The sequence below is a fragment of the Carica papaya genome, chromosome 6, assembly GCF_054855325.1.
Source record: "Carica papaya isolate Zhongbai chromosome 6, ASM5485532v1, whole genome shotgun sequence".
Classification (NCBI taxonomy): domain Eukaryota; kingdom Viridiplantae; phylum Streptophyta; class Magnoliopsida; order Brassicales; family Caricaceae; genus Carica; species Carica papaya.
The window spans coordinates 5,085,760-5,109,044 of NC_142314.1; the positions used below are offsets into that span (position 1 = coordinate 5,085,760).

Here is a 23,285-nt window from a genome sequence, read left to right on the forward strand (position 1 = left end):
AATAGAACCCCCACACCAGACCACAAACCCTAGCCGCCTGCCGCTCGCCGGAGAAGACGAACCAGAGGCCGACCGCCGCCACCCGCCGCCGCACCGGGGAAATTTCCGACCGCCGATCGAGGTAAATTTCATACCCCCAACTCGTTTTTCCACGCTGATTCCTCCTATGGCCAAATCGAAGCCAAAATCCTGGCCAAACGGCCGGAATACGCGGCCGAAGACCAGCGGCGCCGCCGCGCCCCCTCTCGGTTTTTGCCTCCGACGAGGCCCTTCCCGGCCTCCGTTTGATGCAATTTTTATATCACTGTGATCACCATTCTTTTCTCTACAGGTTGACCGGAGCCGAATCACCAAAACACGAACCTCGCCGGAGAGCCGTCGCACCCGAGAGCGCCGCCGCCGGTAAGCTCCGTTTTTCCGTGATTTTTTGGCCCCCCGAGGGCCCTAGGGCTGTTTTCTCACAGGGGCCGATGCGAGTATGGCCGAAAACGGCCGAAAACAGACAACCCGAGGCGACTCGCCGCCGCCAGCGGCGGCGCTGTCGCCGGAGCACGGCGGAGCCGCCGTGCCGGAGTTGCGATTTGGGCCGAAAGAGGCCCTGGGCCTAATTTGGGTTTTTTTTTGGAACACGTGCAGGTACCGTTAGTGTGTTTCAGTTTCCCCGGGAAAAATTCAGGGAAAATTAGGGACGGCTTGTAGGCGCACTGTGAATCGTATTTGGATCCTGAAAACAAGTAAGAACCCCTCACCCTATTTCCTATCACGGTATTAAAGTTCAAAATGATAAAACGATATTTCTTGAATTAACGCATGTGTGAAATTGCTTAAGGTTGCTAATAGAGCCCGAGTCTAGTGTGATTGATGATTTACTGTTATTTGGCCTGTTTTACAGCTTCAAATGTATTATGAGGTTTGATGTGTTCATTTTATAGTTTCGAGTGCATATATTACTGTTTTATTAATTATGGGTTGAATGACTGAAGAACTGATACTGTATGTTGTCTGTTTGGCATGAATTACGATTTGCTTGTTTAAATGTGAATTGATGATGCTTATTGAGGAAAAGGAAAATGAAAGATTGTGTAGACTGATAATTGTATGATGGGGTCAGCCTGACTAGATATCCTGGGAGATGGTGGACGGACCGGGTCCGTAGGGAACCCTACCGGGATTGTGGTCTCACATGCCGGACGGGGTATGGAGATCTTATGGTTTTGGCGCCCATACCGGACGGTGTATGGGGACGGCCCGTTTCACCCTCATACCGGACGGGGTATTGAGGTTTATGGTTTTGGCGCCCATACCGGACGGGGTATGGGGACGGCCCTGGAAACCGATTATGAATGTTAAAGGTTAACGGGTAGCGGGACCCCTATGGACCCCCATGGATACTAGTAGGCTGGTAAATGAGAAAAGAATATGTTGTATAATGATTGAATTACAAAATGCGTGATAAGTGCTATGTTTTACAGCTTATGTTATTCTATGATTGTGATAATGCTATTGTTTTCTTATATTGCTTCATGAATTCCACCGAGGTAAGTGGATGGTAAAGGTTTTATCAGAAATAAAAAGGATTTGTTGTAAATCATGCTCCATTGGTCTTTTGTGTTTTTCTACCCACCTTTACCTCCGTGACGGTGAGATATCGTGATGTTCTTACTGGGCTAGTGTAGCTCACTCCTTATTTAACCATTTCAGATCAGAAAGACATGGTTCCCGAGCCCGTTCCGCAGGAGGACGACGAAGGGGATGCCTAGAGACTCTGTAGTCATACTCATAGTTTTATTTTCGAGTTTCTCTCTTAGTTAGTTTAATCTTTTATATTTTAAGTACGTTTTTTGGTTTTCGTGTAAGGGATGTTAACCGAAATTTTGATCTCGCTTCCGCATTAAATATTTATAATATAATTTCCATTTTGAATTACCGGGGCCGCTACACTAAGTATATATTTATTTAATTTTTTGTAAATATGAAATTTTAATTTTCATGAATTTGTATCCAAATAAATATTTAAATACATATGAAATTTTAATACAGATAAAATTTATTTGCTATTAATTTGTAAATATATTTAATGTTAGTTTCAGAAAAAAAATATATTTTTACGTTTAACAGTGATCTTATTATAATTTTATTCCTGTAGTTTACTTATTGCGAGAATTAACTATCAAATAATTTAGTTTTAATTATTTTATATAAAATATTCAATCATATGACATTTGAATTTTTTAAGATGAATATGTAAAATTTCAAATTAAAACAATCAAAATTAAGAGGGAAAAAATAAAAATAAAATAAAAAATAAAAAATATATATATAACATAATAGGCTGAAAAATTTGTAATTTTATATAAAATAACAAAAATAAATAAATAAATAAACCAAGAAATATTAATATGTCGTAAAAAACCTAAAATAATAATACAATAATAATAAAGTCAAATTACAAAGAATGCAGCTACGACTTATAGTTTGTTTTAATTTTATAAATTTTCTAATTTAAACGTAAAATTAAAAAAATATTAACTTAAACTAAATGGGTTTGATACATATACATACATATATATATATATAAATTTATGTAAGTTAACCTTCTATGAATAATTGAATAATATATGTGGTAGTATTTTGTAAATGTGGTAGTATGCTAATAATTATTAGTAAAAAAAACTAATAATTCATTAAGTATTTAACCATGAAATTTTTTTTTTTTAAATGAAAAAACATTGTGAGAAATTGTGATTTTCCTTAATCAATTATTATAATAAATAAATTGTTGTCAAAATTTCCACTGATTTTGAAAAAATAATGTCGAAGAATATTTTTAGGGTAATTATATTACTATACTTTTTCAAACATTGAGTTGTTACTTACAAAATGGTTAACAAAAATGAACAAGGAAGAAAGAAAAAAGAAAAAAGAAAAAAAACCTTTGTTCCTTTATCTTACCAGTGCCCCACAGAATCAATTTGATCTTGTTGCTGCAACTGTTTTTGAATTGAAGTAGGAGAGAAAGGCAATGAAAATGGCTGATCTGCAGTCACAAAACTTGGTTGAGACATCAAAGTTGTTGAAGAATATAAGCTATTATAAGGCAAATTGTGTTCTTGCTCGTGTTGCGTTTGTTGCTGTTGTTGTTGTTGTCTTTGATCCGATCTTTGTTGTTTAGGAATATTAAGCTTCTCTCCTTCGATATCTCGGTACTTGCTTAAATACAATTTCAATGGAGCTACATAATCTTCGAAACCAAGAGTTGTGATTGCCCATATGACATCGTCACCATTGATAGTCTTTCGTTTTTCTCTTTGACATTTATCGGATGCTTCTCCGGTAACGAAGCTAATGAACTCGGAGACACATTCTTGAACTGTTTCTTTGGCGTCTTTGGATATTTTTCCATTGGCGGGAATCACTTTCTTCATGATCCTTCCAACATTTGCTATGGGGAGAAACCGATCTTGTTCCTTGTTGTTTGTAGAGTGATTGTTGGTGGTTTTTAAACAAGGGCTTTCTGGACTAGCTTCTCTAAGAAAATTTCCATGGCTAATTTCATCTTCCATCAGATTATTTTTTCTTGGTTTTTGTTTGTGCGTGTGATTGTCCGAGATTTAACATTTTATTTTTAAGGGCTGAAGTAAATGGAAAGAAAAGCATAAAAATAGGCAAGTGAAGTGGGAACCTAAATTGGCATTCCTACCAAATTAGTCCATGCGACTCGCTCTCTGTGTGGAGCAGTTTACTAAACTGTCAAGACCTAATCCTACTTCTCTTCAGGACAAACAAATATAACTACTTTTTATTTTCTGACTTAAAATTTGAATCAACTTGACTTGTCAATTAGCTCATGAAACGTTATTAAATAAATAAAACTAGAGTTGCACAAACTATATTATCTCATGCAATGTTTCACATCAATTAGATATATCAAAGTGATTTTTCGAATTACATGGGTAAACTATTTATACCCAACAATAAAATTAAGATATAGTAAATAAATAGTCTTATCATATTGAGCTATTAGTAATTTTAAAATATTACGTATGCTGCTTGTCGCGGACACTTCTCGTATTGGTTCGATCACTTGTTTTATAGCCTTATTCACTACAAAAATCTGTTTCTTCAAATAAAATATTTTGCTGCATCAGCAGAGTTTTCATGTTTGTGAGAAAGGTTCTGAATAATTTTTCTTTGACTTTCACTAGACAAGTGAAATTATAGATACATCCCTCAGTAGTTTACCCAATCAACTATGTATCAGTTACCTTGTTTTCCAGCACGTTATATTTTCCTGTAATAATAAATCAATTTTTTTTTTTGAACTCAGCATAATACCAGTTTCTGGATCTACCAGAAATATAAATAAATAAATAAAGCAAAAGAATGCAATTCCAGATATGAAATCTACTTTCAGGTTAAGATAAACAAAGATGAAGTTTAAAGAATATTTAGTTCTTACATTGTTTATAAGCAACGAGCTTTGCAGTTCAAGAATGCATTCACTTCTGATCAATGATACTACAGTGATAACTCCACACACCACCAACTTAGTACAAAAGAAATCAAAACTATTGAGAAAAAAAAAAAAAAAAAAAACAAAAAACAAAGAATGAACAATGTTGCTGGAACGCCTACTTGACAGGATACACTCGGCCAATCGCCCCTATTCTATTAACCATGATTTTGTAATTAGCGGCAGGTATCAAAAAGAATTCCTAATCCAAGCATCGTGACAGCCTCAAGTTTCAAACAGGTTTCTAAGGGAAAAACCGAAAGGAATAGAGGCTCATCCAAGGGCATATGCTAGTGTCTCATACTCTGTGGGTCGCCACATGGACTTCTGGACACATAGCAAACCCTCGTTGTCCTTAGAGTAAGTCATGCGAACCTCCCACTGCATAGACCTCACCATAGCCTCCAGCTCATTTATGGTCTCCACATTGTCTCGAACAATAAGCTTCCCTTCCGGCCTGAGTATCCGATCAACCTCAGCAACCAAAGCCATCAAATTGCATCTGTGTTGCCCACACATGAACAATTAGAAAACTATAACAGAAATAAACGAAATGAACTCCAATCAGATGAATGCTTGCCAATGAATGTAATCCAGCATATCATACAAACCTCTTTTTTATCTTGGAGAAAAGATGATCGGCATGCAGAACATCATAAGATCTTGGGTAGGTGCTAAATGATTCACACCAGTCATGATAAATACCAAACAGACCTCGCTCATAAATTATGGGAAGTGTATCCGGGGAGTCAATTGGGACCACATTCATGACCCACACATTCAAATCTTTCATAGCTGCAGCAAAACTGTAAGCAAAACCATCAGGTTAGAAGCTATAACTAACACAATAAAATTAAACAACACCAAGCATGAGCTTCCCAAGCCCAAAGTAACATCCAGACCAAATGTCTGGCTCATCATCAGTGTCCGCATGGCCATTTAGTGCTAATGGTAAAGTCATGATTTCCAGTGACAATTTTAATCTAAAACAATGACAAGCATTCAATTGATCAAAGTTTTTCCTTTTGGATTGGCAAACCTATGCTGCAGGGGCATTAAAACCCAGAGCTTAGTAAAAATTCCCCGCATCCTACTTCAAACAATTGTTTTGCTTACCCTCCATAAACAGATCTCATGTCCATGACATTCCGAGCAGTTGACCAGTTAATTCCCATGCCATTTAGGTAGGACTTGGTCACAACTCGTTTCCAGTGCTCATAATCTGCAGTGAAATCTTCTGGTGCTGGCTTACCATAAACTCCAACTTGAGAACTCAACAACCAGTAAGGCGGTTTCTCCAACCTAGATGGCCATTGCTCTGGCCACTGAGATCCACGTTCTACTGCATCCATGGGCACCTTGTGCAAGCATGCTTGCAGTGGCACATTCCTGCAAGAAGAGATGTTAGGTTGTTAATGAAACAAAAATCTTGAGTAACATGTTTGTAAAAGAGATGCTTTTATTCTTAATCAATGTTCGGAATAAATGAATTCTACAAAACTGTGTCCAATTCATTTGCAAATACAAATATTTATCTTCAGAATGTGAATAAAAATATGCATTTGCAAATGAAATCTACACGTTTTATGAAATTCATTTGTTTCATTGTAGCTTTAATCCATCACCATAATTATTTTGCACAACTCCCAAAAGAAATGGGAAATATTCACAAGGTGATGCAATCACAAACAGTAGGGTTAAGCATAACTGACGCACATCCTTATTCCCTACCGAAACTAACCTTTCATGTCTAAGTTTCTAATAAACAAATGCCAGTTCTTCATTTAGCAAAGATATAAGCCTAAACTGGAAACGAAGCTTACCAGGCCGCATTTGGATCATCAGATTGTTGACAGAGAGGAGGCTCAGGTTGTGGTCTGCTCTCATAGCACTCATTGGAAGTAGGCTTTCTATATATTGCTATACTCACTCTATTGACTGTATCCTTGTTAACGGACACAAGTTCCCAGCAAAGTTTCTTTGTTAGTTCAGACATGGCTGCAAACAAATTCCCACAATAGAACAGGGAGTTAATTTCAATGAACCGCTCACAGAATCCAGAAAAAGCTAGGGTAAGGAATCCTCACCATTCCAGATTTCAACATCTTCATGAAGCTTCTGATAAACAGGAGTAGCAGACCACAAAAAGAAACCACCAGGTCGAAGTACACGATTTAGCTCCAAAAGCAGTTTACCGCCTGCATATTGCTTTACTCCGTGAAGGGTGGAACTTATGCAAAATAATTAACATAAATATTAGATTCTTGATATTCATAGAGATAAAAGCAGTGTCACCCGCACAGAACATTAACATTTCCATTTTAGTAGAGCTGCAACCCAACAAAAGTTGCAAACTAAGATGCATATCTCAGTACTCTCAAAAGTAGAGTGATTAAACACCTTCTATGTGCCATGGGACTCTACAGCGTGCACAGTGGACGATGTCAAAAACTCTGCCAGGGAATGGAAGTCTCTTTGTGCCCATCACAGCAGATATTGCGGGGATTCCTCTTTCAAGTGCAAACTGCACTTGAGCTTCATGCTCATCTTTAGGTGCAAAAGACATGGTAAGCACATCTCTGTCAAACAGAAAACCTCCAAAGCTAGCAACCCCACATCCAACATCCAATATAACACGAGATCTTTTTCCCCAAGCAATGTCAGGGATAGACTGAAAAAAAATATAAATAGTAACTATAAACTTGCAGGAATAGTTTTGATAACAGATAGAAACTTAAACGTCACTATTTTTATGTGATTTAACATCCATAAAATGCATATTATTGACCCTATCGAAGATACAATAAACTTTCTATTAGAGAGACGGGCATTTCCAACCTTTTTTTTAGGGGAGGAAAAGACGAAAAAGGTAGAAAATGTTTTCAGCAATCCAAGAAAATGCCATACCATTCAACTACGGGAAACATCACAATAGGAACTACCTTCAGAAATCCAACAATTAGCAAGTTATCCTTGTCAGTGAATAGATCATTGATGGAATTCACTTCAGAAGAAACAAGCCTACTGCCTATTAAATCTAAAAGAAAGATGGAAAAACAAAAAGAATGAGGAAATGAAACAGCTTGGTGGCATAGCCCCAGATAATGATAGTCAGGAGTATCCAAGTAATTTTAAACTTCGGTTGTAGATCGAAATATCCTTTAGTTTTATTAGTTTTTAAAATTTTTTTAAGACAGTCAACAAAATACTGGTTCCGCGGTATAACTTCCAGATACAACAATCTTTAAATTTTGATAAAAAGAAAATTGCTGTGACAGTACATTCAGGATAAGAACATGATTTTTCGAACAGCTCCACTGCTGCTTTATTCTTTCTGCTCATAAATTTTCAAACAATTTCAAGAGCAATAACTACTTAGATTATAATGTAGAGAAATACTGAGCTGCACATGTTTTACCTTTTAATGGGCATGGCAAGCTCATAGAATGTCAATAAATCCAGAGCAGGACTATATTCATAAGGCAACATTCATCAAGCATACATTCGAAAAATAAGCGTCATCAATATGGAATCTATTTGTTCGTCTCAACAAGACATGAGCATGCATTCATCAAAAGATGCCGATTAAAAAATATATAACCTAGAATATGGTACAGGGATGTGATACAAACATGAATAAGTACAAAACAAGATTCAGAGAGACCGAAAGAAAGACAAAAAACAATAACAAAAAACAGCTAAGTACCAAAATCGAATGAGCAGTAAACCTACCTATCATATACTGCAAACTATACCGCATAAAAAGTTATCAGTCAATCAATCAAAATAGAGTTAGAAAAAAATATTATCATCTGAAAATGCTCACCTCTTGTATGAAGTCAATGTAATGAAGAGCACCGTGCTTAAACTGAGTCCCTCCACCAGGGAAAGTGAGATATTCGCCAGCAACCTTAACCCAATTCTGATGTCCCTTAATTTCAGCAAGTTTGGTATGGGGAACATTATAGTACCATATCTGCAGACATGCACCTTGTGAGTCATGTAATCAGGAAGAGACATAGAGCAAAAATGAAAATCACACATTAATTCACCCAACCTTTTCCCTGCTTTTAGGCCACTCAACCGGGAGTCTATACCCTTCAGGAAGCGAAACAAGACAGGTAGGCGGTTGATCAGGACAATGCCTTTCTCGATGCTCATAGTGTTTAGTAGTTGGAAGACCCTTAATGGCTTGCAAATTGTCAAGGCAAGGTATATAATCAGCTCCAGCAGTGACATTGCAAAGATTCCAACTATATTCTGTTGATTGCTTGGAAGACAGCTGGGCTTCCTTCTCATTCTTTGATTCTGTTGCCTGGGTTGAGAATGATCCATTCTGTGTCACAGTTTCATTCAGTAGCTCTGACTGAGCACCAGAAGGAAATACCTCATTCAAGGTCTGGTTTTTGGGCTGCTCATCCTCCTTTTTCTCATCAGATGTTTCTGACTCCTTGTTCTCATTTTGTTCTGTCTTCTCATCTACTTGACCCTCAACATTTTCTCCATTTGATTCGTCGGAATTCTCATCGGATTTTGTTTCAGCATCATTGTTTTTGGACTGTTTGTCACCATCACCCAAATCAGATCTGTTTTGATCTTGAGTTTCATCAGAATCTCCTTGCTCACCTGAATTACCTGCACTACCGTCAGTTTTTGCCTCCCCACCCTCAGAATTAGATGCTCCATCTTCTGTCTTAGAATCACCATCTTTGCTGTCTCCATCTTGTGTCTCGGTATTTGACAACTTAGTCTCCTCATTATTCTTTCCCTCAGGGTTCTCTTCAGTCCCCTCCTGCTTTTCTGTTGTCTCAGCGTTATTTTCACTTTGGTTTTCTTTTGTCTCAGAATCATTTTCACTTTGGTTTTCTTTTGTATCGGGGTTGGTTTCATTAGGATTTTCTTTTGCGTCAGTATTAGTTTCAGTTTGAGGTAAATCTGTATTGCCATCTCCTTTAGTTGCATCATCAGGTAAATCACCAGGGCTATCTTCAAATTGTTGATTATTTCCCTCGTTCTTGCCCTCATTATTAGGTTCGGCCACCTGTTCCTTCACTTTGGTTGTAGTCTCCTGAGGAGTCTCATCTATATTTTGAACAGGTGAAATAGAGGAGGACGATGTCATCATCCAAACTCCAACTAAGCATAGAGCAACAAAGACCACTATCGTCACGGTCGAGCAGTAACTCGAGGACGACCTCCTATTATCTACTCTAGTATACTTTCCTAATGCCATGATTTATTGCTACAGACAAAACTGTAGGCTCCCTCCTGCACCAGAATCCAGGAAGCCGATCAGACAAACTGCTGGGAGAAAAAAAAATGTAATTGGAAACCCAATCACATATGGATTAAAAAAACCAAACACAACTTAACAGGAGCAACCCAGCAACTGTGAGTAAAACCGATAAACAGAATTCCTAGGTGTCAAGTTTACCATAATCAACCGCATAGACATTTAAACAAGACACAATTCCGTACATGAGTAAATTAACATCAAGACGACAGAAGGAAAATGCCAATACAAGATTTAAAAAATAAAAAATAAAGAACTAGACTGCGACAAAGTTAAAATACATAATCTGTAAGCAACAATGATAAGAACCGCAGGAGCCTAGCTAGAGCGCTCGAAGCGGTTCAGATCTATACAAATTCACTGCGGTAACGCCTAGCGTATACAAAATTCCAGTGATTAACAGAAAAGAGATGTAGGAATAACACAAAACGGCATTGTATAAAGTCATAAAGAAACAAAGAAAATGAGAAGACATAAAGCAAAAGGAAGACATCCTACTAGACTAGGCAGAGACGTAAAATTTTCTCATAATCTCATCAATTTTGAAAGAGAAAGTCCTCTGACAAGAACAATAAAAACAAGCAAGCATCGACGTCGACAGCAATAGGTAAAAGGATAGTCACATCGAATCGCGATAGATCCGCGTTGAAACTCATCGTAACATTTATTTTGTAGCTAGGAAGAAAGAGCCAAAGCAGCATTATTGTCGCTGGCAAGACTGGACAAATATTTACCAAGCTAAAAAGTAGAAAGAGAGAGAGAGAGAGGAAGAAAGAGATATAGTTAACGCACCTTGTTGCAGATGACAATGGAACCAGATCTAAGAGGAGACGAAGAAGGAGAAGAAGAAAGGAGATTAACACTATTTGTTCATCATGTTTTTGCAGAGAGAGATGTTGAAGATGATGATGATGACTAACTTCAGGGAGAGAGAGAGAGAGAGATATATAGGAGAGGATTTTGGGGGTTAAGATAATTAAATAAAGATATTTACATGGAAAAGTTTGTTTTTATATGTAAAATAATTCAAAATAATTTGGTTAAAAATGCAATATCCTGTAAGGGGAGAGAGAAAAAGGGACGGCCTCTCCGTTGGAAGGACAACTGAGCGGAGAATGTTGAGGCGTGAATTCAGTTGGGAGAAGGACAAAGATGCCGTGAAATCTCATTCAAGGGTATTTTCGTCATTTCCTTCCGTCTCAAATCCCCTGTTTTTTTTTTTTTTTGACTCCAGGGTAATTTGCCTGAGCTTAGAGGGGGGTTGATGGAATGCTGTAATATCCTTTTCATTGTCTTTTCTGTTTTTGACAAACTTAAGGGAGAAGTTATTTTGCCAAGTAATAGGGTATAGTCGAAGCATTGACTAAACTTTGGAGCTCAGCAGGTGACAGTAATTTTTTCTCCGAAAATAAAAATTTATTATCAAATATTAATACATATTAATTATTTTAATTAAAAAATTTTATTCGCAATATAATAATATTTTTATTATAATCATAATAAATTATTAAAAAAATTAATTAATTTATTATAATTTTAATAACATACTAATAAATTAAATCATATAAATTATATTTATTTAATCAAATATTATATATTGATTACTGTCAAATTCTAATATATTTATAAGATAACAAATTTTATATAATTAATAAAATTTTAACCAAAAATTATTAAATGAAGTGATAAGATTTTAATCAAGTATTGTATTAATTTGATTTCTAATTTTTTTTTTTACTTTCTAATTTAAATTAAAATAAAAACAGTACATATTGTTAAAAAAATGAAATATTTAGAGGTAAATTTAAGATGTATTATATAGTGCAAAATGTCAACTCTTATTAGATTTTCTTTTTTCCTAAATAAGTAATTTAAATTAGATATAATTGCAAGCAATTTATAGAGAAGACTTGACGTGTTTGTAATAAGTTAAATTAAAGTATCTCATGCGTGACAAATTTATAATTTTTTTTTTTTTAAAAAAAAAGGTTGTGGGTAACCACGAAGAAGCATAAATACAAGTGGGAGATGATTTAAAAAGAAATAAAAAGCCCATCATCCACTATGAAAACTAAGTAATGTTTTTATAAGTAAGTTTTCATACATCATAATTTATTATAATTTAATTTAATTTAATTATTATAATACTATAAATTAATCAAGGTAAATATCTAATATGATAATAAAATAATAAATTTTATATTTTTAATATATTTATAATTCATGATTTTTAAAATAAAGTATAAAAATTTTAATTATTATATTAAAAAATTAAAAGTAAATTTTTATGTTCATAAATAATTTTTTAATTTATAATATACATAATATTTAAATAAAATAAAAATAATTAACTATTAAATAAAAAATTAGAAACTATGAGAGTTGAAATGGTGAATGTCGGTGCAAGATTTAGGAAATGTTCAATGAGAATTCCCATTGAAGTAAAACCCACATGACGCGCCATGTGACGGAATCAAATCGAAAGCCAAAACATACCGTGCTTGACAATTTATAATAATTAAATTGTTAAATCATAAAAACTTTAATTAATTATTTGATTAATTTGGAAACCCTTTTTTTGAAAAAAAAAAAAAAAAGGAAGAAAAGGGGTTATGGGTTTGGGAAAAATACAGAAACAAGTGGGTGACAAGACTGGTGTGGGCTCCACAACTTATGATGATGACATCGTGTTCGTATGATTTGCTTTCTACTAAATTCATAATCATTTGTCTCTAAGAGACGTGCCTGCCAAAGACTCAGAGGATCAGATCTAAATCCTCACCGTCCATTACGTTTTAATGTTGATCAGGTTTATTTTCATTTTCTTAAATCACAATTTTTAAGTAGTATGACTTTAAAGGGTGACGTATTTTTAAAAATTTAAAATTAATGTATAAAATTTAATTTTTAAATTTTTATTTAATGTAAAAATTAAGAAAAAATAGATGGATGATGAAATTAAAAATAATTTTTAAAAAATGTAAAATTTTGAGTTTTAAGAAATGTTTTTGAAAGAAAAATAAAAAATTTGGGATTAAAATGTAATTTAAAAAAAGTGCTACGTAGGACCGTCCAGTCAGCAGCTCGACGAATTGGAGCGTGCTGCGTGGCAAGGCATGCTGACGCAGTGCCACGTGGGAGGTCACGCTAGCAATCCACGTGTCAGCGATCGGACGATCCGAATTTGTTCCTGCATGCGTGAACGGTCCGAATCCATTATCTCCTCAGACACGATCGGACAATTGCGATTAAATACGATGAACAGTTCAGATTTGTTTCCTCTTTAAACACGATCGTACAGTTCAGATCAAATCACGATGAATAGTAAAAATTCATTTTTTCTTTAAACACAATTGGACGATCGAGATCAAACGCGATGGACGATCCAGATTAAAAAGAAACGGATATAAATACCTCATTTCACACCAAATCTTAACCCTAGCCGCCAGCCCTTTGCCGGAGAAGAAGAACTAGTCGCTGGAGAAGGGAGTCAACCGTCGTCCGCCACCGCACCGGAGCCACCTCTGACAGCTAAAAAATGTAAAAAGACGATAAGCTGGAAATCGTGGGTAAAGCCCGGTGGCGCTGCCGCGGAAAAAACTAAAAATCGCATCCGATGAGCCCCTTCCCGATTCTAGTTTCATGTGATTTTTCTATCATTGTAATCATCATTCTATTTCCTACAGATTGACTGAAGAAAAATGCCTAACCACGAAGGTGAACCGGCAGAGCCGCCACACCAGAAAATTCCGTCACCGATGAGTTTTTATTTTCTGACTTTTTTCCGATCAACCGAGATTCCTTAACATATTTTCTCGCATACATGAGTATAAAACCGGCCGAAAACAGTTAGTTTGAGCCAAATCGCCGCCGCAGGCGGTAGTGCCATCGTCGGAGAATGCGGTGCTGTCATGTTGAAATTTTGAAACTGGTCGAAAAAGGTTTTTAACACCGATTTTTGATTTTTTAGGGTATATTTAGGTACTTGAAGTGTGTTTTAACATCTGAATCAAAATTTAAAAAATCCGGATACCGCCAGTAGGCGCAGCTGAAAATTTAGTGTTTCGAACATCGATTCAAGTAAAAATTCATCACCTATTTTCCTGTTATGGAATTGAAGTTTAATTATAAATAATACGATATTTTGCGTAATTTAGAAAATATCAATAATTAAATACAGGTTACTAATCGAGACGGAATCGATTATTTATTACTGTTTGTCATGTTTTAACTGATTGTTTAATTTTATAGTTTCGAATGCATGATAATATATTGAAATTAATAAAATAATTCGATTGTGTTTTCTTGATGCATGTATTGCTTGTTTTGCATGATTTACAGTTAAGTTATAAAACTGAAAATTAAATGTAAACGAAAAATTACTTGATTAAATGAATAGATGAATAGTAGCCTTACTGGATATCCTGAGAGATGGTGGACGGATTAGGTATATGGGGAACCCTATCATGAACATTGCTTCATACCATACGGGGTATCGAGAATTGGTATTTTGATGCTCATACCGAATGAAGTATGAGGATGACCCGTTTCACCCTCATACTGGATGGAAATTAAGGGATGATATTTTTAGTGCTCATACCGAACCGGGTATGGAGACGGCCCGTTTCACTCTCATATCGGACGAGATATTTAGGGATGATAGTTTTAGTACTCATACCGGACGAGGTATGGGAACGGGTGATTAGTTGATAATGTTGAATAAGGGTTCACGTGGAGTGGAGACATCTCTATGGACTCCCATATATACTAGTAAGCAGATAAAAAGAAAAATTTATTATTCTGGCTAATTGAAAATGAGATTATGATATTGTTTGTGTTATTGCCTCTATAGGTCAGTTTTGAAAATCTCACTACGGTAAGTATGTAATAAATAATTTTATTTATGATAAATGAATTTACCTAAATTAAGAGCTCCATTAGTTATTTTTATAATTTTTACCAACATTCATTTCTATATCGGTGAGTAGTGTGACATTCTTACTGGGTTAGTGTAACTCACTCTTTTATTAACCATTTCAGATCAAGAGGATCAAGATCCAGATTTCGCTCCATAAGAGGGTTGCGAATAGGATGCCCAGTTGTTTACTTTTCATTTATTTCTTTAATTTTTGGTTTGTTCTTTTAAAATGGTCATTCCTGTAGCCCTATTGAGTATTCTGAATTATTGTGTAAGAAATGTAAACCCTAACTTTATTATTTCGCTTCCGTATTCAATTTATAATTTATTTCCTTTTAAGTTCCCAATAATTACAATTGGTATCAGAGCCGTGTTCCTCGCAACCATTCATTATACAAAATCCTTATGAAACACCAAAACAATGGATTATCACTCAACCATTCATTGTGAAATACAGATACAAATAGATGAGGAGAGGGAGACCCCCACTAAACTGAGCAGCTCGAGAGGGTTCACTTCAAGAGGATGTGGACCGACTATTTGAAATATTAGAGAGACTCATCTCTACCCAACAGGCCTGGGAGGAAAGGAAGGAGCTACCTGACCCTCTCCCGCTGCCACAGGTTGAGCCAACCCTGCAACGGGAGGATCCTGAGCCACCCCGGTACGACTTTGCTCCTCCACAGTACCATCTGACACCACCACAGTATGGTCTGATGCCCCAACTGCATCATCCGACACCACCACAGTATAGCCTGGTGCCCCAATCGCATCACCCGGCACTACCATAATACAATCTGATACCTCAACTGTATCATCCAGTACCACTACATGGTCATCCAGTCCATCTCCAACACAATCCATTCTCTCTTCTACGGGATCCAGTTCTTCCTATAATGGACCCAAGTTACATTGATAGATATAAAAGACTAAACTCATCTACTTTTGCAGGGGCATCCTCGTTTGAAGATGTCGAGTATTGATTGGCTGAGACAGCGAAAGCTTTCACGACTCTTGGGGTGATTTCCGAACAGAGTCATACTTGCCAACTACATACTGGTGGGAGAGGCAGGCCGCTGGTGGCAACTCAAGCAGGCCACCCTGCCCGTTCCAGTCACTTGTGAATAATTTTTGATGGCCTTCAATACAGAATACATCCCAAAGCATCTTCAATATCTGAAAGAAATAGAGTTTATACACCTGATCCAGGGTGATATGATTGTATTTGAATATGCTCAAAAGTTCCTAGAGTTGGGCCGGTATTCCCCTAAGAGCATGATGGATAAAGGCAGAAAGGCAAGAAAGTTCGAGTGGGGCCTCCGTCATGAGATTAGACAGCAGTTGTATGTGTTTGAGCTTAGTACTTACCCGACCGTTCTGGACAAGGCACAGGTAGTGGAGATGAATCTTCACATTTTTCCTTAAGCAGTAGGGAACCTCAGACCCTCGGTTTCACACCATATACCAGAACCCACTGCACCTGTTCAGCAGAAAAAGAGACCTAGGCCAATGAGTCAAGCTTCTCAACAGGGCGCGGTAGGACTTATCAGCACAGTGGCAAGGATCATGGGGACTGACCTTACTATCGTCTCAATAATACTTGTTGTATATGTGGCAGTGTGCAGCATTACGCGAGGGAGTGCCCGAAGAATCAGAGCCAAGCCAAACCTCCTAAGGCAGAGCTTACAACTTTACTCAACAAGATTCAGAAGCCAACCCATATGTGATATATGGTACGTACACTATTTGTAATCATCTTGCACATATTTTGATTGATACTAGTACCTCACATTCATTTGTTTCACATGCTTTTGCACCAAACTTGAGTGTATTACCTGAAAAACTTGATTCTGTGTTGTTTGTGTCTACTCTTGGGAGTATTACACTATTGGGAGAAGTTATATACAGAGTCTATGTCATAGATATAATAGATAATAAACTGAGTGTAGACCTAATAGAGATTGACATGGGGGATTTTAATGTAATTCTAGGAATGAACTAGCTACTGGCATATCACACCACCGTAGATTGTTTTTATAAAAAACTTGTATTTAACCCTCCTCATGAAGAGTCATTCATAAATTAATAATTTTTTTAAAAAAAATATTATTCCCTCATGATAATTTTTCTATCTCTAAGTGCTTTAACTCGGTTGTTTTCTCTAATTAGGCAAACTTAAGAAAGAAATTTACATTCGAGAGATTTCGATAGTCTGAAACTTTTCGGATGTGTTCCCAGATGAACTATTCGGATTGCCAGTGGAAAGAGAAGTTGAATTCACCATAGATCTTCAGCCAGATACCAAACCTATTTCAGTTGCCCCTTACCACATGAGTCGTGATGAGATGGAGAAGTTGAGGAAATAGATCAATGAATTGCAGGATAGTAGATTCATACGATATAGTGTGTCTTATTGGGGTGCTAGAGTCACATTTGTAAGGAAGGGGGATGAGACGTTAAGGTTATATATCGACTACAGAGGATTGAACAGGGTTACAATTAAGAATAAGTACCCCATCTCCAGGATCGATGACTTTTTTTATTAGTTACAGGGTTTCTAGGTCTTCTCCAAAATAAACATGCATTTAGGTTACCATCAGGTAAAGATCAAGGCAAAAGACATTCCCAAAACAGCTTTTCGAATTAGGTACTGACATTATAAGTTCCTGGTCATCCTATTGAACTAACTAACGCACCAGCCATCTTCATGGATTTGATAAACAAGGTTTTCAGACAATTTCTATATCAGTTCGTCATTGTATTTATCGATGATATCCTGCTCTATTCAAAAAGCAGAGAGGAACACATTCATCATCTGACTCAAGTTTTGCAAGTTCTTAGAGAAAAGAAGTTATATGCAAAGTTGAGTAAGTGTGGGTTCTGACTTGAGCAGACTACCTTCGTAGGACACATCATATCAAGGGATGGAGTGTTAATGAACTCCAAAAAAATTGAGGCAGTGCTCGGTTGAGAAAAATTAACATCAATCAAAGAGATTCGTAGCTTTCTAAGAATGACAGGTTATTACTGCATGTTCGTAGAAGAATTTTCTAGCCTAGCCGCTCATTTGACTCGGCTCACAAAGAAGAACATCAAGTTTGAGTAGAACGAGAATTGTGAAAGGAGTTTCTCAGAACTAAAGAAGAGGTTGATTACTGCACCTATGTTGGCCTTGCCGAACGGGATAGAGGGATGTACAGTTTATAGTGATGTCTTCTATTTAGGGTTGGGTTGTGTTCTGATGCAACATAGGAAAGTTATAGCCTATAGGTCCATGCAGTTAACTAGTCATGAGAAAAACTACCCCACTTAGGACTTAGAACTTGCTGCGATTATCCACACATTGAAGACTCGACGCCATTATTTGTATGGGAAAACCTTTTAGATTTATACTGACTGTAAAAGCTTGAAACACATATTTATTCAAAAGGATCTCAACATGCGTAAGAGAAGATGGATTGAACTCCTCAAGGACTATAATTGCAATATTTTATATCACCTGGACAAGGGTAACATGGTAGCCAACGCACTCAGCAGAAAAAGTGCAGGTATATTAATTCACTTAATGATTTTAAAATGCAGGGTAATAAGGGCCACACAGCAAATATGACTTCAAGACCTTAAGAGAGTCATATGTTTGGGCCACTTGATTGTTCAACCTGAGTTGATCTAGAGAATAAATGAAGCCTAATTCGCTGATTCCACCCTAGTAGGCCTCAAGAAAGATGTAGAACAAGAAGTAAATTCAGAATTTTGAGTCTCTGCCAATGAGTTGCTTAGATTTCAGAATAGGTTGTGTATTTCATATGATAATGAGCTAAAAAGGAACATCATGACTGAGGCCCATAGCTCAAAATTTATCATGCATCTCGAAAGCACTAAGATGTATCAAAGTATGCGACCCCGATTTTGGTGGAACGGGATGAAAATATGTGTGATCGACTTTGTTTCCAAGTGTTTGGTATGTCAGCAAGTCAAGGCAACACATCAACGCTTAGCTGAGCTATTTCAGCTATTACCAATTCCGGAGTGGAAGTGGGAACATATCACAATGGATTTTGTGATAGGATTACCTAGGGCACGTTCAGGACATGATACTATTAGGATAATTATTGACCAGCTCACTAAGTCTTCTCACTTCTTGACCATCAAGATTACCGACTATTTGGATAAACTAGCAAGAAAATATATTAAGAAGATATTCAAGTTACATGGAGTGCAAGTGACAGTAGTGTCCGATAGGGACCCCAGGTTCACTTTTGATTCTGTTCTAGTTTTTAGCAAGCCATGCGAATGAAACTGTTCATTAGTGCTGCATTCTACCATCAGACCGATGAACAATCAGAAAGGACGATCTGCACACTGAAGGATATGCTCCGAACTTGTGTTCTTGACTTCGAGGGCCATTGGGATGATCATTTATCCCTAATAGAGTTCGCTTACAATAATAGCTACCAAGTAAGTATTGACATAGCTCCGTACGAGGCGTTGTATGGCCGTCCATGTAGATCACCGATCTGTTAGGAAGAGATGGGTGATAGAAAATTGTTCAGTCCAGATTTTGTGGAGGAGACTACAGCCAAAATAGTTAAGATCAGGAAGAACATTCAAACAGTTCAGAGCGGGTAGAAAAGTTATGAGGATACCCGGAGGAGGGATTTAGAATTTGAGAAAGGTGATTGGGTATTCCTTAAGGTAATTCCTTTCAAGAAAATCAGTCGGTTTGGCAAGAGGGAGAAACTGAATCCCCCGGTTCATTAGGTCATTTGAAATCTTAAATAGAATTGATACCTCCGGCTATAGACTGGTACTACCTCCCAAACTATTTAGGGTTCATGATGTGTTTCCTATGTCCATGATATGCAAATACAACCTGAACGCCTCTTACGTCTTGGCCCACGAGCCCCTTTCACTTTAGGAGGATCTGTCCTACGAGAAGGTATCAATAAGTATTGTGGAGCGAAAAAGTAGAGTACTCCACAACCAGAAAATTTCCTTCGTTAAGGTCCTATGGCAGAATCACACACAGGGAAAGGCCACATGGGAGTTAGAATTAGATTTCAGAGCCCAGTATCGCCAACTATTTGATTGAATGAAAGAGAGACAAATTTGAGAGATCAAATTTCTTTTAAGGGAATGAGAGCTGTAATATTCAGAATTAACTTTAAAAATTTAAAACTAATGTATAAAATATAATTTTTAAATTTATGAATTTTTATTTAATGTAAAAATTAGGAAAAAAAATAGGTGGATGATGAAATTGAAAATAATTTTGAGAAAAATGGGTGAAAATTTGGGTTTTGGGGTGTTTTTGAAAAAAATAATCAAAAATTAGGAGTCAAAATATAATTTAAGAAAAATGTGCCATGTAGGGTCGCCTAGTCAGCAGTCTTGATGAACCGAAGTGCACTGCGTGGCAAGGCACACTGATGCGGTGCTAGCGGGAGGCCACGCTAGCAATCCGCATGTCCGCGATCAGACAGTTCGGATTTGTTCCCGTGCGCGTGGATGGTCTGGATCTGTTCCCTCCTCATGTGTGATCAGACAGTTGCGATTAAATGTGATGAACAGTTCAGATTCGTTTTCTCTTTAAATGCGATCGTACAGTCCAGATCAAACTACGATGAACAGTCTAGATTCATTTCTTCTTTAAACACGATTGGATGGTCGAGATCAAATGCGATGGACGGTCCAAATTAAAGAAAAACATATATAAATATCTCATTTCATACCAAACCCTAACCCCAGCCGCTAGCCCCCCACTGGAGAAGAAAAATCAGTCGCCGAAGAAGGGAGCCGACTGCCACCTGTCGTCGCGCCGGAGCCACCACCGACTGCCAAAAAAGGTCAAAAATTTCTCATTCGCTTGAAATTTAATTTTGAACACCCCCATGGCCAAATTGGAGCAAAAAGACTAGCAGATGAGCCAGAAACCAGGGGTAAAACCCGATGGTGCCTCCGCGAGAAAAATAAAAAACTGCCTCCGATGAGCCTCTTTCTGATTTCCGATTCGTGCGTTTTTTCCACCATTGTAATTACCATTATGTTTCTTACAGGTTGACCGAAGAAAAAAGCCCAACTGTGAAGGTGAGCCGGTAGAGCTGCCGTACTAGAAAATTATACCACCGGTGACTTTTTTTTTTGAATTTTTTCGACCAACCGAGACCCCTTAATGTGTTTTATCGTAGGGATGAGTATAAACCTGGCTGAAATCGGAAAAAACTGGCCAAAAATGGACAGTTCGAGGCAAATTTCCGTAGTGGGCAGCGATGCCGTTGCAGAGCACGGCGGCGGCGCCGTGCCGGAGTTTTGAAATTAGGCAGAAAAAGTTTTTAATACGGATTTTGAATTTTTTTGGGTATTTTCAAGTACTTGAAGCGTGTTTTAACTTCCAAAAAAAATTTAGAAAACTTGGGGACCGACAGTAGACGCAACTGAAAACTTAATGTTTCGGACATCGATTCCCTATTATGGAATTGAAGTTTAATTATAAATAATACAATATTTTGCATAATTTAAAAAATATTGATAATTAATTATATGTTATTAATCGAGACAGAACCGGCTATTTATTACTGTTTGTCATGTTTTAACTGATTATTTGATTTTACAGTTTTAAATGTATGATAATACACTAGAATTGGTAAGATGATTTAATTGTGTTTTATTGATGTATGTATTGCTTATTTTACATGATTTATAGTTAAATTTTGAAACTGAAAATTAAATGTAAATGAAAAATTACTTGATTAAGTGAATTGATAAATGGTAGCCTTACTGGATATCCTAAGAGATGGTGGATGGACCGGGTATATAGGGAACCCTACCGTGAACGTTGCCTCATATCAGATAGAGTATCGAGAATTGGTATTTTGGCTCTCATACCGGACGGGGTATGGGGACAGTCCGTTTCACTCTCATATCGGACGGAGTATTGATGGATGATAGTTTTTGCGCTCATATCATATGGGGTATGGGACGACCGGTTAATTGACAATGTTGAATAAAGGTTTACGCATAATGGGGACATCCCTATGGACCCCAATGGATACCAATATATAGATAAAAAGAAAAAATTGTTGTTCTGTCTAATTGGAAATGAGATTATTATATTGTTTGTGTTATTGCCTTTATAAGTCGGTTTTGAACATCTCGCTACGGTAAGTATGTAATAAATGATTTTATTTATGATAGATGAATTTACCTAAATTAAGAGCTCTATTAGTTATTTTTATGATTTTTACCAACATTTATTTCTGTATCAGTGAGTAGTGTGACATTCTTATTGAGTTAGTGTAGCTCACTTTTTCATTAACCATTTCAGATAAAGAAGATCAAGATTCAAATCCCGATCCACAAGAGGGTTGCGAATAGGATGCCCGGTTGTTTACTTTTTATTTATTTCTTTAATTTTTTATAATTTTATTGGATATTCTGAATTATTGTATAAGAAATGTAAATCTTAACTTTATTATTTTGCTTCCACACTCAATTTATAATTTATTTCCTTTTAAGTTTTCGATTGTTACAGTATTTGCCTGTGTTGGGTTTAGTGGAGAAATGAGTCGGACTTGTGATATGAAATAGAGTGGGCTAAGTTTGTTGTTTGAATATGGGCTTGCGAATTTCAAACAGAAATTGGAGCTAAACTATTTGGAATGTAATTAGTTTACATTAATCCAAATAATAATGGGCTAATGTTTGAAGTGAAGTGGATTCTATTATTTTTATTTATAATAATAAATATGAAAACAAATAATAATTAATAATAATAAATATTAATTACCAAATTAGTTCATAAAATTTGACAATTGTTATAATTTGATTTTTAATATTCTTGTTCGTTACAATTTGATTTATAACGTTTTCTATTTGTTTCAAATTTTTAGTTTACTTTTTTTTAACGAAAAAATTAAAATAATTAAATTATGTTTGGTATTTTAAAAAATAATTTTAATTAATTAACTTAATTAATAAAACTGTTAATACATTAATTTAATTAATTAGTTATAGTCATTTTTTAAGTTATTTTCTAAAATATTTAAACATAATATAACAATTTTAAAAAATGGAAAGAAACTGAACGTCCGAAACAAATATAAACAAAAATCAGGGATCAAATTGTAAAAAAAAAAAATTGGATAGCAAATTGTAACAAGTATCAAATACTGAAAAATTAATTTGATAATTTATTTTAAAAATAATAACTCACTGCTTAAATTAATTTAACCTTAAAAATCTGCTTAATGTGAATATTATGTTTGATTTTTTTAACAAAAAGAAACAAGCAAGAAGAAATTGAAGTTTGAATATAACTTGAGCCGTATAATTTAATTTTGCAGATTCAATGTAATTTTTTTTTAATAAATTTATGTATTTATTAATTAAATTGAGGGTATAAGATGCTGTTATTGGGGGATAAAGAAATAATAGCAATTGAAAATTTTGGTGAAATTAAAAGACAGTTTAGTTCATATATAAATTGAATAATGATACATCAATTTCTAGTGTAAATGATGGGAAAAAGATATTATTAATGAAGAAGTGAGAGCTGGACATGA

General features: G+C 36.0%; 2 protein-coding genes across 3 annotated transcripts; both read right to left on the bottom strand.

Moving 5' to 3' along the window:
- Nucleotides 1–2,812: 2,812 nt before the first annotated feature.
- NF-YB7 (nuclear factor Y, subunit B7) lies at nt 2,813–3,618 on the bottom strand. The gene has a single exon (XM_022055258.2). The coding sequence runs from the start codon at nt 3,561–3,563 to the stop codon at nt 2,949–2,951; it is 615 nt and encodes a 204-aa protein (XP_021910950.1). The 5' UTR covers nt 3,564–3,618; the 3' UTR covers nt 2,813–2,948.
- Nucleotides 3,619–4,408: 790 nt separating this feature from the next.
- Nucleotides 4,409–10,854, bottom strand: LOC110825890 (S-adenosyl-L-methionine-dependent methyltransferases superfamily protein). Of its 2 annotated transcripts, none has more exons than XM_088222276.1 (9): nt 10,599–10,854; nt 8,571–9,814; nt 8,340–8,489; nt 6,914–7,184; nt 6,601–6,711; nt 6,337–6,511; nt 5,630–5,902; nt 5,125–5,319; nt 4,409–5,015 (listed from the first exon to the last, which is right to left on the bottom strand). In XM_088222276.1, the coding sequence occupies exons 2-9, from the start codon at nt 9,744–9,746 to the stop codon at nt 4,787–4,789; spliced, it is 2,580 nt and encodes an 859-aa protein (XP_088078402.1). In that variant the 5' UTR covers nt 9,747–9,814; nt 10,599–10,854; the 3' UTR covers nt 4,409–4,786. The 2 variants fall into 2 exon arrangements, with proteins under 2 accessions (XP_088078402.1, XP_021912125.2); XM_022056433.2 differs by having other exon boundaries at nt 8,571–9,781; nt 10,599–10,851.
- Nucleotides 10,855–23,285: the final 12,431 nt, after the last annotated feature.